General features: G+C 49.3%; 3 protein-coding genes across 3 annotated transcripts; all 3 read left to right on the top strand.

The window, feature by feature from the left end:
• Positions 1-10021: 10021 nt before the first annotated feature.
• Positions 10022-10780, top strand: CCR75_006747 (uncharacterized protein; the record flags this gene model as incomplete). The annotated part of the gene is made up of 1 exon (XM_067964815.1): positions 10022-10780. The coding sequence occupies one exon, from the start codon at positions 10022-10024 to the stop codon at positions 10778-10780; it is 759 nt and encodes a 252-aa protein (XP_067817849.1).
• Positions 10781-15942: 5162 nt separating this feature from the next.
• CCR75_006748 (uncharacterized protein) lies at positions 15943-16131 on the top strand (the record flags this gene model as incomplete). The annotated part of the gene is made up of 1 exon (XM_067964816.1): positions 15943-16131. The coding sequence occupies one exon, from the start codon at positions 15943-15945 to the stop codon at positions 16129-16131; it is 189 nt and encodes a 62-aa protein (XP_067817827.1).
• A 775-nt stretch (positions 16132-16906) lies between these two features.
• Positions 16907-17176, top strand: CCR75_006749 (uncharacterized protein; the record flags this gene model as incomplete). Its single annotated transcript, XM_067964817.1, has 1 exon — positions 16907-17176. The coding sequence occupies one exon, from the start codon at positions 16907-16909 to the stop codon at positions 17174-17176; it is 270 nt and encodes an 89-aa protein (XP_067817828.1).
• Between the last annotated feature and the right edge of the window lie 1657 nt (positions 17177-18833).

Genomic DNA, 18833 nt, shown 5'->3' with positions numbered 1-18833 from the left:
GCGGAAACATGCATGGCTGGGCCGCTTCTCTCATCTCATCGTCCGGAAGCGCGGACACGCCCAGAATAGGAGGTTGTTGCTGCTTTGCCAATACTGCTATAGGTCGCCGTCATTTTCATCAAATTCAGTCTTCCGGTATACATTTCACTGCATTCCGGATTGCATCATAGTAGCAGGCATCCGCCAGGACATCCACTTTAGAGGTTCTTTATCGAAAGGATGTCGGACATGGTCGGGCAAGTACAGTAGCGTTTCGACAATGCAAAGATTTGTTGTGGGTAAGTAATAGTACGGTGAAGCCTGTGTAGCTCCGTGGCAGAGCATCTGTCTTGTAAGCAAAGCCCCCCTTGTTAAAAAATCAGGTGGAAACATGCATGACCGCTTCTCTCATCGCATCGTCCGGAAGCGCGGACACGCCCAGAATAGGAGGTTGTTGCTGCTTTGCCATTACTCCTAAACGTCGCCGTCATTTCATCAAATTCAGTCTTGTGGTATACATTTCACTGCAATTCCGAATTGCATCATAGTAGCAGGCATCCGCCAGGACATCCAATTTAGAGGTTCTTTATCGAAAGGATGTCGGACATAGTCGGGAAAGTACAGTAGCGTTACGAAATGCAAAAGATTTGTAGAGAGGTAAGTAATAGTACGGTGAAGCCTGTGTGGCGCCGTGGCAGAGCATCTGTCTTGTAAGCAGAAGCCCCCCCTGGTTCAATCTTAGGCGGAAATATGCATGGCCGCTTCTCATATCTCATCGTCCGGAAGCGTGGACATGCCTAGAATAGGAAATTGTTGCTGCTTTGACAATACTGCTATAGGTCGCCGTCATTTTCATCAAATTCAGTCTTCTGGTATACATTTCACTGCGATTACCTCGCTTCAAATCTTTTGCATACTGTACTTGCCCGACTATGTCCGACATTTCTTCGAAGAAGGACCTCTTAAGTGGAAGTCCTGGCGGATGTTTGCTACTTTAATGCAATCGGAATGCAATAAAATAGATACCAGAAGACTGAATTTGATTAAACCCTAATATTACAAATTTAGTGTCGCTCCTAAATGAGTACTACGTGTAGACCCCATTTCAAACAACGGATGGGCCTAGCTGTCTCTGCTCGGCATTAGAGCTAGGACAGAGATTGCACATGTAATATGTCTATAGTCATCGCTTTTCCAGATGGGACACGCTGAAACATAAATTGTCTCGCGTGTTTGTACCGCTTAACCAGGCTCTTCGTATTCGATCGCGATTATATCTACTCGTCAGGGAAAATGATCCTAGGGTTGTTTAACCAGGATTTTAAGGAATTCTTATTGCTGCTATACAGCAAGACCCACTACAAGGGGTGGTTCTAGTAATTATGTTTATGAAAGGTCTGGTTTCGGACGTCGCCTTAATGTATGCTCCCCCCTCCCCCCCGCCCCGCAACTTCTGAAGCGGCGGTTGACATTGCATTATACGCTGAGTTCGATTTAGTTCCTATCGCGTCGATCAGCAGGATATCATAAGTAGCTCTTCGAGCAAATTGGATACGTCTAAAAGAACTGAACCCATGGATCTCAGCTTCGCTAAGATAAAATCAGAGCTTTAAGCTGTGGATTAGCAACGAAACTTCCGTTAATTTAGTTTGTGCAAAAGCACTAAGCTTTTGCGCTCAGCCTGACCATTGCGCAAGCCGCGCAAAATTCGAAAGAGCGCAAACTCCACCTAAAACAGTAATTCGGTACAGTGAGGGAAAACGCCGATCCATAGTAAGGGCGAGGCGCCCTACTTGGAAAGTAATAGACTCTTTTTTACTACTAGGAAGTGAGGATAAAGAGGATCTATCTTTTCGCATTGCGACTAAGTCGCCTTTTGCGAAGAATAGCTCGATGGCTTTCATTCTTTCCCGTTTATAATGTCGAGGTGAAGTAAAAGCCTGGAAAGCAAAATACTATAGCTGATGCGCTATCACGCAGAGCAGATTACGAGCTCGTTCGTGTTCCGAGTGTAACGTTGCGAACAACAGGTATAATCCGTTTGGCATAATGCCAAAGGCAAACAATGTGTAGCTCTGCTACCAGTTCTTGGGGGCAATGAGTCTAAAAACTCGGACATTAAATTGTCGGCACGATTGAGTGCGGGCTTGCATTGATAATCTATGGACAATAGCCTTCTTTTTATTTGACAGATACACCGGATCCTCCTCGCATCTCGTAGTTTCTCATGATGAGGAGCTTAAATATCGAGTCCTCTATGATTAAATTTAGTGGCCATCTCAATCGAGCCAAGATCTACATCTCCGTGAGCCAGAGTTATTGGTGGTTTAAATTCTACAAATGGGTGAGCATCAATGTTCGCACACTAGAAAAGCTAACGGGTTGAACCCTCGGCTCATGCAGCTGCGCCACTGGTCAATTTGACCGTGTTGGGAGTCTATCAGTATAGATTTTGTGTTGTGCCTACCGAACGATTCGGATGGTAACACGAACAACGTGGTCTTGTTTTCCGATTAAGCAAAATGACTGGTTTAGCGGCCATTGCGTCACACACACGTTTTGACATTTAAACGCGTTGCGAGAAACTCGCGAACTTGTTTCTTAACAGGAACGGGCTGAAATCAGCAAGTCGATCGGCAGATTCTTTCTAATCAAGCCCCGAACCACGTAGTGGTATCGTTAATGGAACGCGTAGATGTGTGAGATCGCTCACATAAAATTGAGTATAGCCTGTAGAGACATCCACAGCGTTGTGTTACTTAACTCAATAACCGGGAGCATTGTGCTTCGGCGCTTTGGTGTTTCAGGAAACACACTCCACAGAACGTCTTCAATGACGCGATTGACACGTTCAAATTGATCATTGGTCTGCGGATAAGTCGCTGTGGACATGTCTAATCAGGTGTCATTTACATAAAGATCGACTTCCAGAATGTTCCCATGAAACGGAGATCTCTATCGTAGTTAATTACCACTGGCAAACCGTGCTGTCGAGACACACGATCGAAAACAGCTTAGCTGTAACCTCACCGTCAATGGTATTCGGCACAGCTGATAGCCAAGAGCTGGTATCCGGCACAGCTGATAGTCAATACACTACTACATGGTGCTAGACGTACCATTTTGCTCAGTCTATCTACAAAGACGACGGCCCTTATTGTCAGGCGGCATGCCAAACATGAAGTCCAGACTGACCGACTTTCAACAATCCGTTGGAATCAGAAGCGGCTTCAATAGCGCACTACTGGACGGTGCAGGCTTAACGCGCTGAAACTGTTCGCAAAAGCGAATATAGTTGGCCACCCGTCGATATAGGTGTGGCCACCAAAATTCCTCTGACACTCATAAAAATATTTGGCCTCGCCCAGATGCCACTCTACGGTGAATCATGGAGCTCGTGAAGTAGTTTTAGCTTGAGATCTGTAAATAGATTCTTAAATGATCACAATGTGACAGCTGATGCCATAAAAGGTCATCGCTGTAGCTTAAGCGACTTAGCTTAGCCTTGAGGTGCGACGGAAGAGAAATCTTTCGTCCACCGAAGTGATCAACCGCAGGCGAAAATGTTCGTCCTGACTGAAGTTTTCCTTTATTTTGGAGGCCAATGCATTCGTCACGTGTATTGCCTTCACGGTGACGACTCAACATGTGCTTAAGCACGACACACATTTTCTGGTGTCTTGCCTCGAAGCCTGGTCTGCGCGATAACGCGTCAGGCAAGATTTTCGACTTACCCGGCTTAGAGTAAACTTTTTTTTTTTGAAGCTAAATTTAAAAAAGAATGTCAGCCTTCTTGCAATTCTAGGCGAGAGTTGCGGTGAGTTTCTTGCGGTCCCCAGTGATGCGTGATCCGTAGAAACCACAAATGGTTCGGTGCCCAACAGGTGCACTCGAAATTTTACAAGAGCATACTTTACTGAAAGGAGCTCCTTGTCATGCACAGAGTATATCAGTGCCGGGGCTTTTATAAACCGGGACTGATAAGATATGACACGGCCAACGCCGTCGTCATCCTTCTGCATGAGTGCGCTGCCGATTGCAAAATTGCTTGCATCGCAGACGACGCTTAAGGGCTTATCCGCGTCTGACAATGCCACCGGTGCCTCAACAAGAGATTGCTTCACTGATGTGAACGCATCTTCTTGTTTTAGCGCCGAACACATTCTGCGCCCTTTCAAAGAAGGCCAGACAATGGTTTTGTTCGTTCAGCATAATTCTTGCTATACTTATGCAAGTAATTAGCGAGCCCTGGAAATTGGCGTAAATCCTTTACATGCCGTGGGATTTTCCATTCCTTTACTGGTTTTACTTTGTCTGGGTCTGCTCGTACACAATGTGTACCACCGATGCAGCCCAGCACAGGAATATCGGGGAGCGCTATGACGCACTCTTCTAAGTTGACGTACAACTGGGCGTCTTTCGAATTCTGCAACACAGCGTCTAAATGACGCTTGTGCGACTCTATTGCGCTCAGCCCGTCCTCGGCCCTACTATGAACGAATACATCGTGAAAGTAATGAGGCGCGTAGGCACGGTACTGTCGCATCACGTGAGCTCATACACGGTTGAATGTCGCTGGTGCATTTTTTTATACCTTGGGGCATCACATCACAAGCCACTCCCAAAGCATGCCTCTTGGGGTGCTACTGCCGTTTTGGCTACATCGGACTCTCTCATGAGTACCCATGGAGTTCAACATGACATCTTTACGCGGGATAAGCGTTAACACCGGAAAGGTTGCCGTGTTCAGCTTATTGTAAGCGTGAGCTACGCGCCATCCACCTGTGGCTTTACGCACACAGAAGGTCAGGCTGCAGTGAGGCGACTTGCTCTCACGTACATATCCCGCCTTGGCTTGCTTGTCGCAAAACTCATCGAAATAATCGACTTGTTCTTTCGGCAACGGCCATTGCCTGATCACACAATACTTGGTGCCAGGTTCAAGATCAATCTCGTGCCCGATGCCCCTATCTGCTGGTAGGCGGCTCGGCATTTCTTCTTGGACGCATCGCGATGTTTCCACAGAACCTCATAGAACGGACTGTTTCTCAAAGTAACCCAGCCTTGAGCAGCGAATCATTTCTTTTTATCCGTTTCTAGGACGCTCTCGTCAATTGTGGACAATGAGCAACAGTCTACCAAGTTCTCTTCTGGATCTGGTGTGACTAATTGGTGGATCTTTCCTTCCTTAAACTAACAGCCAGTAGACAATCGTGTGCGCTGCAGTTCTTTTGAAAAATAAAGCGGATTTGTCAGAATGGGCCTCGGCTGATGCGGCCGGGCAGAGAGCATCTCAACAGTCCTGTTGAGAACCTTGCTCCGAGCCTGCTCACGCCGAAGCGCATCCTGAGTCTTAGTGACGGACTCCGTCGCAGCATGGCTCTGCGCTTCGGACTGACCCAACTGAGCAACATGTTGCTCAGAAGGACTGCCCAAGAGCCTGGCCAGAGCTTTCTCACCAAGTCGCTGCGCCAAGTGTTTTGCCACCTCCCGATAATGTTCGGAGAGGTGGGGGAAATGAGCTCAATCGATATTGAGGCTGTCCTCACGTACACGCTTAGAGACGCCGGTCGTGGAAAGGATTTCAAGTGCTACCAAGTGTAGGCAGATACGTCTTAGTGCGGCCACGCTCTACTTAAGCACACACCCTAGCATAGCGAGGAAGCAGTTTGACCAGCTACTCTCGCGTGCAGTGAGGTAGTTGTGGTGGGTACCTAACGATTTCACCCAACGCACAAAGTACTCTGGTATACGTGTCGTCATGGGAGCGGTGAGCCCACTCCTCGCGCGCAGTAACCAGGTAGGAAATAGTTTTCAGACTGGTTTATATTTAATCGCATTAAATATAAATACCAATTTTTTCCAACCATAAATGTCATCTCTATAGATAACGCTAATACGTATTGCGAGTGTATCTTTCCAGATACCTCGCGTAACGGATGACGCTAGCCGTCATCCCTCCTATTGTGCATGCACCTATGTGCATCACATACACAAGAGTAGTCACAATGTGCACCACTCCCAAGTGGTGGGCCTAATCACTTCTGGCAAATACTTGACCATTTTCTTAAGTAGTCAAAGTTTACTTAACGGGAATTGTGTAACATTACGGCAACTTAGCTTGTTACAAAATACCTGGCGGCTTTCTTCGACTCACGTTTGCATGATCCTTATCGATTCGAAACAAAATCAGCAAAACATTCGGTAATTAAATTTTCTATGGGAGTTTGGTGCTCCTTGTTTTTTTCCAGCGTCATGGTTTTCGCTAAAAAGGATCTATTTGGACTTACGTGACATTAGTCTCGTTTCTCCTGCTGCAAACATCAGGCGGCTTTCGTCGTCTCACATTTGCATGACCCTTTTTGAATAGATTTTTTCGTACTCGATTCTGCATCTATATGGGAGTTTGGTGCTTCTCGACTTTTCTAGTGTCATGGTGTTCGTCACAAAAAAATAATAATGTACAAAGGTACAGTATAATATCAGATCCAGCCAGGTAGATTGATTAGCCCCCGTCTATAGTATATTGATATATACACCTTTAACTGAGCCACACAGGCTTCGCCGGTATGTTACCCACCTCGCTACAAAGACGTGTATTATCGCTACTCTACTTGCCTGACCATGTCTGACATCCCTTCGACCCCCCCACACTAAATATTGAATCATATTGCGGATGTCTGCTACTTTGATGCAATTCAAAATTGTGGGAAAAGATATATTCGCCCGAGCAGCAACAACCACCTCTTCTGGCCGTGTCCGCACTTTCGGACGATGCGATGACAGAAGCAGCCCATCCGTGCATGCATCAACCCGGGATTGAACCGAGGACCTTCTGTTACAAGACAGATACTCTGCCATTGAGCCACACAGGCCACCGATCCTGTGTAGTGGTCCACCACTCACTTGAGGACTCGGAGGTCCTGGTTCGATTCCCGGGGCCGACAAATTGTCCAAAGATAATGAAAGGGTCTTGTCATGTGCACCAAAAGGTAAATATGATTAGAATTACAAAAACTAACTTCTCAATTTGCCGGCAACCTCACAAGTCGACTCTTCAGAAGAACCTTCCTTCAACCCTCAGTCCTGGTCTTCCCTGGGCAATCCAGCTTCAGCCTCCCAGACAACCGTCGCACGGATAGCATGTGGCCTATCTGACCCAAACCCTGTGTTAGCAATCGCCATCCAGCCGGGAGCCGTATTCAAGCCATCCCCTTGAAAAAATTCGGAAGGAACTGGACGTTGTGACCAATATCGATGTCCAAAATCACCTCGCCGCGTCTCCGTCTTCGACTGCGCTTGCACTGATTGCGCCAGAGCAGACGGAACCTTATCCGGATGCTGGCGTGACGTTAAATGCGTCGAAACCCCTCCCCGACTCCGCTCCTGACGATATGCCGGAAGAAATAGTGGGGAATTCGCGCTCTCACCTGACACCGACGCCAATATCGCTGCCTCACATTCGACGGTGGATCCACGGCCAACGATGGCTGACGTGATCGGGCAGCAAGAACATCTCCGTCTTGACCAAGCCGAACCTGACGAGGCGCGCCGTCGTGTGGAAACTCGTCTGCGACATCGGAGCAATTGAGCGGCAGTATGCTGCCGGAGGCGACTGGTCCTACATTTCGTCTCGTATGGAGCAAGCGCGCCCGCAACCTCTTCCTCGTGCCCGGTTCGATATGGCGAGCGACACCGGCCGCACGTTCATGAAGCCACCGCTGCAAAAAATCATTACGTCATTTTTGGCAAGTGTCACGGCAAAGTTGCCCTCGATAAACTGTATGGCACGTTTCAGATCGACCAGGTTTCTAAACTCCCAGGCGGCAACCTCTGTTTCAAGGTAAAGTCGAAAGAGGCTTGTCTTGCACTTGAACGCACGAAGTAATCATCCTTGGGGGTGTCTTCCTGTTTCAAGAGTTTGATGTACTTGGCGGAAATACTTCATCGATTGACACCAACACGGACGTGATGTTGCATCGCCTATTCCTTTTGGGCTTTAAGCCGGTGCACGACACGGTTCGCGAAGTCAACCTCGCAATTGGGATCACGTCTGCCGCCTGGCGAGTGTACTTCTTGGGCACGACTTGTCCCAGTCCCTTGATTGCGAATGGATCGATGTGTAACCAGGTCCTGTTCGAGAACAAGCTGCACCCTGCGCATGGCAAGAATGCTACGTTCCAGTATGAGCGCCTGCCGTTTGGCTACCGCTCGCATCATTATATCGACCTTGCCACGACCGATGTCCATTTATCTCGCTCACCACGTCCGCATGCATCTGCTTCTCAGCAGCAGCAGCAAAAAGCGACCTCGTACGCGCAAGACGCCAGCGCTAAGCCGAAGGAAACCTCTCTCCAGCGGAGAATGAGAGAGTCCAAGAAACGGGATGGTCAGATCCAACGTGGAGCTAAGCAAAGTCACCAAGCTGCCGCCACCCAACCACTCAGCAACCGAGGATATGGCTGTCATTATCGAGCGTCAATCGCTCGACCAGTCCATTTTCCAGTTTTAACTTCAGCTATATTTGTAATATATTCTCCACCTGGTAGTCCGAAGCATACGCCTAAGCCCCTGCTGTTCTCAAGCGATAGCATTACCACCGTTACAAAGAACAAGTAAAAGCGCGGACGCAGTGGTATTGACATCTCTGCTCTACTGGTGAAGCAACAACCTTTGCCACTGGACGGCATTGCTGCCACGAAATACTTCCAAGCGCTTGAGTCGATAGAGGTCACGTTTAAGGCGAAAAACGTGACGGCTAACCCGACATACGGCGCACGTTTCCAGATCGCCCCGGTGGATGAGAAGTGTCCTGAGGTCGTGAAGAATGCGAAACAAGTCCGCGTTCTTCGCTGAGAAGCATCACACGACGATTAAGAAGACGGTGCAGGCGTCTCCTCTATCGCAGTGACCGAATCGATGCTGAACGATGAGAGCGCCGCCATGCTTGACATCCTTCCGGATCGTCTCGCAGCTGCAGACACGAACATCGATTTTGCGTGCAATCTGGTTAAGAATGCGACCAATTCGGACCACATCACAAAGATTGCGATCGAATGTCCACTTGCCGTCATCAGCGCGATGTCGTTCAAGATGGCGGGAAGCAGCACGGAGATGGCGGAGTTTGGACAGCTCCATGTGATCAACCGCCGTCTTCAGTGCGATGGACGTGGGCGAAGACACGACGATTGCACGGATATGGAAGAAGGTGATGAAAACGACGGTTCTGTCTAAGCGTCTGGAAATCTTCAGGGCTTGCGCGAAGTGGTGGGAGCACTCTGAATCGATTCGAAAGCTGTCGCGTGCAACCAAAGCGTTAGGCTTGTTTGAGCTTGCGCTGATTATAACCGAAAGTTCTTCATTAAAAAGTTATCTTTAACAGAACTTTAAATAATTAAAATATCCCAGCAATATTGATTATTTGAATTTATTAATCCCTCTGTCGCACCGATGCTATATACCCATGATCACTGGATTCTGTACATCACTGGTCAGCCGGTGGCGTGGATTCCGGCGCACAACACACGCTTGCTGCACCCAAACGCGCTCCTGCAAACCCTGCGGTCGTGCGTCGGTGCGCAGTGCATAAAACAGTGGCGAGAGGTGCGGTGGCAAGGCTGCTTACTTATTTGTGCTGCATTTGGGGGCCCTCCACCCAACCCGGCCAAGTCCGCAATGGTACTAGCGCTAGCCGCTTTATTTTATTTTTAGCACCTTTGACGTCACGCGCGACGGCTGAGTACTGCATTTGATAGGTTCTAAGCACATGGGTTCGCTGTACCACGCATGCGTTGCTGAGGATCGCAAGAATGCTGGCATTTCTTACGTTGCATAGCAACCATTTGCGCCGCTGAGTCATGTAGTGGTTTATGACGAGGATGGGCAGCGTTTCTCAGAGAGGAAAATCTCCCGAACTTTGACACGTTAGGGAGAATTATTAAAAGACGTCCTTTACTGGAAGTGGTGCGCACCCGGTGAGCTTACTATCACGGTGCTGACTTCGGTGGTAACTGATCATGTCCGCAGAAACGTGCACCTTCTCATGACATTAATCTGGCTCAATTATCCGGCGGTTTTTGCCTGCAGCTCCACCTCCGCTAAGGCACGGTACACAGTGGAGGACTACACAGGAACGTCGCCGAGGCTGCTGGTGCTACAGAAGCCAGAGGGGTTACGATTAGCATCCGGATCGGGCCCAACGGTACACGAGGAAGTCCTTTGTACTCGCTTGGACATTGATAGGGGAGTTCGGCTTGTATTCGGAGACGCAGATCGAGTTACGAGTGTGCTACCTCACCCTAATTTTTCCTGTTCGATTTGCATATTGGTGAACCACAGTAGGTGGACTTTCACCAAAGCACAATTCCGCAACCGCATCGCTGAACGGCGCAATCGAATCGCAGCAGACAAGGCGGATACTGCTCAGGCATGTTGGAATAAACTAAATTCGACAATTGCTTCTGGATTTGTCGATTTGAAATCGAAACACCTCTGGAACATAGTTGGAATTAATGCTTGGGGAGAACAAATGATATATCGCCTCAAGCGTTACGCCTTATCAGCGTACAACCCGCTGACGAAACGGATCGACTGCCCGCATTCGGACTGTGCTCGCGTACAAGGAGTTGATATTTATAATACATATTCTGAGTGTGCCCTGCTGCGGAGAAACTATGGACTGTGTTTACCTGCAGATGGCGTACTGCCAGCATTTCCAACTCACAGCTTGAGTGAGCCATCTTCTCACTCAAGCGTCCAGCTTTCCCACACAGTCTACTTCAATGTATTGGATACATACTAGTTAATGCCATGCCACATTATTTAGAACTACTAGCGGGGACGGTGGAGAGTGTCCTTACGGACTGTTGGCGTTTTGGGGCTATAAACAACCTATTCGGGGTTTGGCAATGGCGCACCGCGCATTTTTAGCTCCTCAAAGACTCAACAGCTGAGTATCATGTACGGGCACTAGGAGCTACACTCCGGCAAGCACACCGTGATATTTGCGGGGTCATAACGCAGGCCTACCTGAACATTTGAGGCAAACGATTCGGAACACCATACTTACCAAACTTGGGGGCACATCAGTGGCGCCTGGACTACAGATTTGGCGGGTGCACCGTCAATTGATTTTATTTTTTAGTGGGGGCAATTCTTGTGAAAATTATCATGGCTATAGTGGTTTACTGCTCGCGGAAGTAAATACCTTAACGAGAGTGGCAAGGATTCTTCTGTGTTTAGGAGCCGCCCACAGCGGTGCCCACAGGGACCCACTACTATCGGCGCAATTGGGTCTACTTCGTGGTTTACGAGCTTGTATCAAGCGTGGCTTGACGAACATCGATGTGGTTGGGGTTAACACCGTCACTGTAAAATGCATGGCTGCCCGATATGATCCAAAGGCGAGACCTTTTACGCGGACCCTGTTGGCAGGGATTTACGCTGCGGACTCTGTCGGAGCGACAACCTAGTGCGCTTAAGTGCAGGAAGATAATGGTGCAGCGAGGGTTGTACACTTCCCCTAGTACCAAATTCGGTAATATTGACGCAATAAGACATTACAGGACCATGCCCTGCTTACACAACACGCATTTGAGTGGAAAACGAGAACCGATTCGGCGGCGCCGCTTGTGTGGACTCACATCTCACAACAGCTGGCAGGCGATATGACCCGACGGTTGGAGACACGGACACCCTAAATAGCCCTACGACGGCCGCCAGTACGGTGTAACGTTGGGAAGTGGTTTTACCCTGGTGAATATCACCGAAGGAAACCACATCATGACCAATTTTGCGTAAGGGACGAAAAGTGGTCCGGGCATTAGATGGCGTTAGGTACTCGGTAGCTAAGTAACGTTAATGAACCTCAGTTACAAAAAGCTACTTACTTGATTATCTCGAGGCGCGTTGGCAGCTAGATGACTACTATCCGGAGGACTCTTCCGTGCGAAGACTTCACGTTGCTGCGGACGGCACGGTGTCACGAACCGCAAGTGGGTGTGCCACTCGCTGCTAAGGGCTCCTCAACACAGTACAGTTGTAGCTCCGTCAGTGTTGTGACGGTTAACACCAACAGCATCAAGAAGAACGGCAACTTGTTTATCGATGCCATGCTCTTTAAATACTCTCTGTCGCGTGTCCAAGAAATAAGTTCGCAGACTGCACGCAGCACGCCTTTCCGTTTTTATGTTCCACATCGCCTCGAGCGTCAAGCGCAAGGTCTATGTGAACGACTTTAACTCACTACTCGATCGGCCTTCGCGGGGCCGGGGCGGTGAAGTGTGTACGGTGTTTCCTGTGGATCGCCAAGAGAGGGGGCAAATCTACTCAAGCTTGGCGATCGAGGGGTTTGATGGTCACCCGACCCACTTTGTGCTGGGTGACCTCAGCACTCCTTTGGATCCGAGACTCGACTCTTCTACCCTACAATCCCAGCCGCACCAGTTGTCTTGAGTGGATAGCGACACTTGACGCATGGCGGATTCACTTCGACACCAAGCGTGTGTTCACAGGGCCACTTCCTCAGAAGAACCGGCTGGACTACATATTGCTGTCCGGGGCACTCTGCGACCCGATCTGGTCCGCGATACACTACGCACCTCTTCGAACCCGGGTAAAGTTTGCGAAGCATGGAAGACAACCATAAAGGCGCAGCTGCGAGGCGTGCAAAAGAAAATTTGCAAACAGGATACACGAGCAGTTGAAGACTCTCGTGTCGCACTGGATCAGGCTGCACCGCGATATCATACGTCGGCTGTGATAATGATTGTGAGCTCTTCGATGAGGCCTAGAGGGATTCCAAAGAGACGGTGATTCGGAGTCACCAGTACAACCAGGACGGTGCGTTCGATTTTCAAGCTGCCAACGCTGAAAATCGACCAACCACTTCTTCCGTCCGCTGGAAACGAGTTTGCGGCGTGTCTTGATTGAGGAAGTGATGACACCGAGTGGCAGTACCTCGACAAACCTTCATGAGATCTCTCTTTGCTTCCTGGAGCACTGGGGGTCTGAGATGGGAGACCCTAATAGTCCGACAGGGAGAGCTCCTCGGCCCAACGACAACATGCAACGTAGCTCTTCGACACGATCGTTCGCTTCGTCTCGGATGTTGACCACGCGATCTTAAACTGACACTACAGCGGACATGGCTAGTGCGATCTGACACATGAAGGCGTCCTCGGTACCTGGCATGGACGGGGACTGACCGCTGGCTTCTACCAGGTGGCTCCGGATGTGTTTGAAGAGTGCTTGAGCATAGTCTTCGCCGACCGTCTCAAACGTGGTATGTTGCTTCCATCGCAGCGCAAGTCGGCCGTTGTGCTGCTACACAAGAAAAAATTGCGAGCCTAGCCGAGAAACTACCGATCTATCGCACTCGTATAAGTCGATGTAAGGTGTTGTCCAAAGCACTGACCTATCGATTGCAAAGGTTTGCCCCCGACTTGATGCGTCCCGATCAGAAAGGGTTGTCAGACGTGCCCATAGCTAGGCCGCAAGAGCGCACTCGAAGAACAATGTTCTTTGTCTCGATTGCGTCGCACCTGTCACGCATGCAATATTTAATGCGTGCTGTTCAGCTTCAAGGAACCAGACCGAGAGCGCACGGGCAGATGGCGAAACGCTGGATGAAACTGCAAGTCTTCGAAGACTGGGGACAAGGTAACTTGCAGACGCTTCCTATATTTGATAAACGACATAATCTGCTCTTGACCCACACGCTGCGAGTGAACAGTCAATGGTTGAGGTTTGTCGGTGTTACTGGCGTCTACACCACCGGAAGCAAGGCCGACCGGGGAAGTGCATGGACCAAGTACAATTTGCGCTGATCCTACAGCGCAGATATATGGAGGTGCGTGGTGCGAAGCGGGGCATGAAGCACAAACGCTCGTGCGGTCAAACGCTTGGTGATCTGAGTGGCTTCAGTGTACAGCACTCTCAGCGTCTTGGCCTGTTGTCAAGGCGTCGTAGACATGAGCGTGAAGTCGATGTGCCGTTGAACGAAGTCACGCTGCGCTGGCCAGCACAACCTTCAAGCAGGAACTCTGCCAGTGAGCGCACGCCGAAGACTCTAGACACGTGGAGTCTAAAGCTGTGTTGCGGTTCAAGAGCCATCCAAAAACATCGTCGATGCGATAAGCTGGTGTGAGTCGTGCAGTATATTCGTAGAGAAGTGCATCGTCCGAATGAAACCAGACCGGCTGGTGAAGACCGTATGCAGCTTGATGTTGCGGCGGAAGGTCATACCACGTCCGCTCCCACCGAGTCTTGTACCACCAAATCCAGGTTGATTTCCACCACGGCGAGACTAGGCACCACCAGATCACTGCACCATGTAGTAGCGGATAGATTACAAGGAGTTCTAACGCATGTCGTTTCCCGTATCGGGGAAGTATCGACGTCAGCATCTCAACGCTGGCGGTCGTCTAGTTCCAAGAACTTGCGTTGGTTGCCGCAGGAATGAACTGCAGCAGCAGTGAAATACTCTGTCGTTGAAGCTGGGCATCTAAGAACGGGATGCCAAGGCCACCATCACGCTTGGGCAGGTACAAGAAGTCGCGTGGAATGAGCTGGACATGGGACGCATCGCAGTCGTGCTTCCGACTCAGAACAAATCGATTCAGCATTGACTGCCACCGCTTCACCACTGTAATAGGAATCGAGACGTGCTGTGTGAGGCCATAGACGGGAGATTCTATGAGCCACCAGAAGCCGGCCACGAAGTGTCCTTGCGCGTCTTTACCACATCTTGAAGCTGTCGTAGAAGCGTTGATCCAGAAAGTCAACGATGAAGTCCACGACTGGTGACTGGCCGAACGAGATGCCAAGACACTTCACAGTTTCGGTTCGACTGACCACACGCACTCCAGAAAGCAAGGAGAGACGTGGTTCCGATGCAGCGCCAGAAGTACGGACTTGAATACGTTCAGCTTCGCGTTAGAGCCTTCGCAGTGCTCCTCTATGATCTTCAGTCGGACATGTAGGCTTGGTTTCGAGCCACTAAAAAGAGTTGAGCCGTCTGCAAAGAAGATGCTCGTAGCAGTGTGGTTCGCATTGAGACACACATCGTACTCCTCATGCGAGCGCGGCAAGATGCCAAGCGGCTATCGTCAATACGAAGAGCAGAACAGACAACGGGTCACCTTGCGTCGCTCCTCTTATTGGGTGCAGTGCGGGCTGAATGTTCTGGATGATGACAAAATGCGCTTGCAGGCGGTGTACAGCAGCTTGATTCATTGGAGAGACGCTCTGTCGAAACCCATGCGCTCGATCAGCTGGAATATGTAGTCCCAATTGACGCGATCAAATGCCTTCTGAAAGTCCAGAAAGAGCGCATACGCATCGTCGTCGCGACTTGTGACCATGTCTTGTTGATCCGCAAGGAACCGGATATGATGGTGAATGGATCGAACTTTGTTCCAGCTAGTTGCACCGCTTCTTTGCGTGCGACCGAAGTGACATGATATCGTCTTGGCGAGAAAGCTGTGCGTGTGTGATGCCTGGATCGACGATTCCGGCGTAGTAAACGACACTTCGCATTACTCCATGCTGTTACGCTTCCGATTCTCTGCACCGATCGAAATTGGTGCCTGTTTGACAGGCGACAGCCCACGCCGGTGCGCCCTGCTCTTCACGTGGTCCTAACGACCTTTACCGCGCACCTCCGGTTTTTAAACGCCGGTTGTACGACAGCGAGGATTCGACGCACCTCACTGTGGTTGTGAGAATGTTGCAGTCTAAACCGATTTTCAGTCGGTATACCGAATTACGTCCTAATATTACCGAAATCCGTCTCCCTATAACTTCCGGTTGATAATGAACCGTTATTCGTTTGGAGGTTCTCCGACTACTCCCACTTTTAGATTTGCCGGCTTAAGCTCAAGACGCGTTTTCATGGATCAAGATCTTCTCCTCGCCTGACCACGTCTCGTCGACCCGACGGTGAGCTCTCCTCTGCGGGCACTGATGCCATCGTATGCGGTCGCAAGGGTAACGAGGGGCATCTGTCAGGGGGAGATTCCGCCTAACAGCTTGGCCGAGGCTGGTCTCAGTGAGGACGAAGAGTCTGGCGGCTGTGGCGTAATGCCACTAGCCTCGGACTGCGGAGCTGCTCTGGGAACCCCGCATCGACGGACCAGTCCGAGCTTCTACTAGCCAGCCCGGACGCTATGTCGGTCGTTTTTGACGGCGTGCGGACCTGACAGTGGCGGATCCGCGGTCAGCGCTGTCGATTTGGGCACCATTAGGGGTGGCGCTCACGCCCAGCTAAGAGGCCAGCCAACCCCGAATTAAACTCCACAAGCCATGGCACAGGCTGGAGTGATTTCAGGTCCAGTGCCTCTTGTCCCTGCGAACGCGTTACAAAACGCACAGCTGAACAACTCCAGTAATGCGTCCGGTTAAGCGTACTTGGCGAGAGGCATCATCAAAGGAACGCCATGACGTCGACTGCATTGCGGACCGGCGGTATATGGAGACTGGAGTTGAATACCTTGTGTCCTGGGTTGACGATTCGGATTCGACTTGATTACTGCGAGACCAACTGGTAATAGATGGCTTGAGAACCTTCTTACGAAGCTAGACGCGTAATTGCTCCGTCATTCCAACCGCGAAGTCCCGTATCATGCCTATGTCATCCGAAACGGTCGCGCCTACAGTGCAATTGTCGACGGGGATGACAATGCGTGCTTAGTACACGCTATCCAGATGGCATTTGATCTCCTCGGCAACCAGAATGAGAGAGATCGATTCCAGCAATCAAGAAGGGATATCTGCAGGACGCAATTGCCGCCAATGTTCCACTTCATGACGGCTTCCACCGGACGCGCGAGATTGCGCGCTACTGCCCCACAGCGGTCCTTGCTGTGGGGTAGAAGTCAGCATCGCGGCTCTTCGCAAGAGCCTTTGCGACGGAGGCGGTGCAGGCCCTATGGCAAGTGTGAGGCGTATCCTCCCTGATAGCAAGGGCGTTCGTGTGCTTCCACCTGGTGTCTACCTTGTCTGCGGGTCCAAGCGCAATATGCGCGCCCATTGCTTTGCCATGGAGGTCACCCCTGAGGAAGACGTCCTCGTTCTTGAAGATGGTGTTAACTCTGGGATCGGACACCAGATATGGGCACGGACGATCATGTTCATCTGTACACTCAAGGTCCACATATGCGGGTCTTCTAACCGTAAGGTTTCTATGTTCTGGACATGATTACGACTTTCCGCTTCACGTTCATTAATAGTTCGTAGAGGGGTATATCTATGTCTTTTTTATTCGGAAGGCGCATCGAAGAACGCTGCATCGAACACGGCTACGACTTAAGTTCATATGCACCACAGCATCTGTTACATTTAGCATTCGTTAGCTAAGTAGATTGAAACGTCCCTTTGTCTAACTTCTTGTAATATAGACAACCTTTAAACTGAGCCACTCAGGCTTCACCGGTATGTAACCCACCTCGCTTAAAATGACGTGTATTTTATATCGCTACTGTACTTGCCATTCCAGGTCGAACTTCCCTTCGGAAAAGGCTTACTAAATGGAATTATATTGCGGATGTCTGCTACTTTGATGCAATATAAAATTGCATTGACAAAGTGTAGACTGAATTTAATGAAAATGACGGCGCGACTTTCTCAGTATCGCCCGAGCAGCAACAATCGCCTTTTCTGACCGTGTCCGCACTTTCGGACGATGCGATGACAGAAGCAGCCCATCCATGCAATCCTCCGCCCAGGATTGAACCGGGGACCTTCTGTTTGCAAGACGGATGCTCTGCCACTGAGCCACACAGGCTTCACCGGTATGTTATCTACCTCGCTATAAATGATATGTATTTCATATTGCTACTATTCTCGCGCCATTTTCATTAAATTCAGTCTACACTTGTCAATGCAATTTTGGATTGCATCAAAGTAGAAGACATCCGCAGGTAATTTCACTTTTAGTGGTCCCAACTTTCTAAGGGATGTCCGACACCACTTTCTTAGTATCGCCCGAGCAGCAACAACAGCCTCTTCTAGCCGTGTCCGCACTCTCGGGGATGCGACGGCACAAGCAGCCCATCCTTGCATGCCTCCGCTCGGAATTAAATCCGGAACCTTCTGCTTACAAGATAGATGCTCTGCCACTGATCCACACGGGCTTCACTATAGTGTCACTAACATCGCTATAGATCACGTGCATTAGTGTACTTGCTCGACTTTGTCTGACGTCTGATGTAAGAAATACTAAACGTGGGATGATATTGCGGATGTCTGGTACTTTGATGCTATCCAAAATTGCGGCAAAAAGTATATCAGAAGTGTAACGGGGCACTACGACTTGTACTGTTTCAGTACAAGTCCACTTCACACTGCTTCAGTTGTGAGTGGTGCCTTACGTTAGGTGACGTACACTGTACGTGTAGAGGAAGACTTCTCTTAAGACAAGTTAACTTAAGAGGGTAAAATGAAAACTGTATTAATATAGTTAAGTGTCTCTTAATCTATCTTTGTAAATGCTGACTTAACTATAACCTAATACTAAACATGTAAATGAATTTTTATCTATCTTATCTTGTAACTCTCTTTGATTACTTCTACAGCTGATTAGTCTGCGGAATAAATAGATATAATGGTCTATACCTATATATGGATAAGAATTCTGAATATTACTGTATAAAGTTATATCCTCCAAATATTATCTACCTTTTAGATAATATATTAATTAACAACCTGAAATCATCAACTATATAATGTTGTGGTTCCTTTAAGTGTTAATTTCATGTAACGATACACCCCGTTACATAGCGCCTTCATGCGCACCGCCCAATCGTGTCTAGCAACGATTGGGGGGTTGATTTAAACTTGAATCAACCAATCAATAC

Source organism: Bremia lactucae, linkage group LG11, assembly GCF_004359215.1.
Source record: "Bremia lactucae strain SF5 linkage group LG11, whole genome shotgun sequence".
NCBI classification, from domain to species: domain Eukaryota; phylum Oomycota; class Peronosporomycetes; order Peronosporales; family Peronosporaceae; genus Bremia; species Bremia lactucae.
The sequence above is the reverse complement of the archived record's forward strand: the minus strand, read 5'-3'. Positions and strand labels throughout refer to the sequence as shown.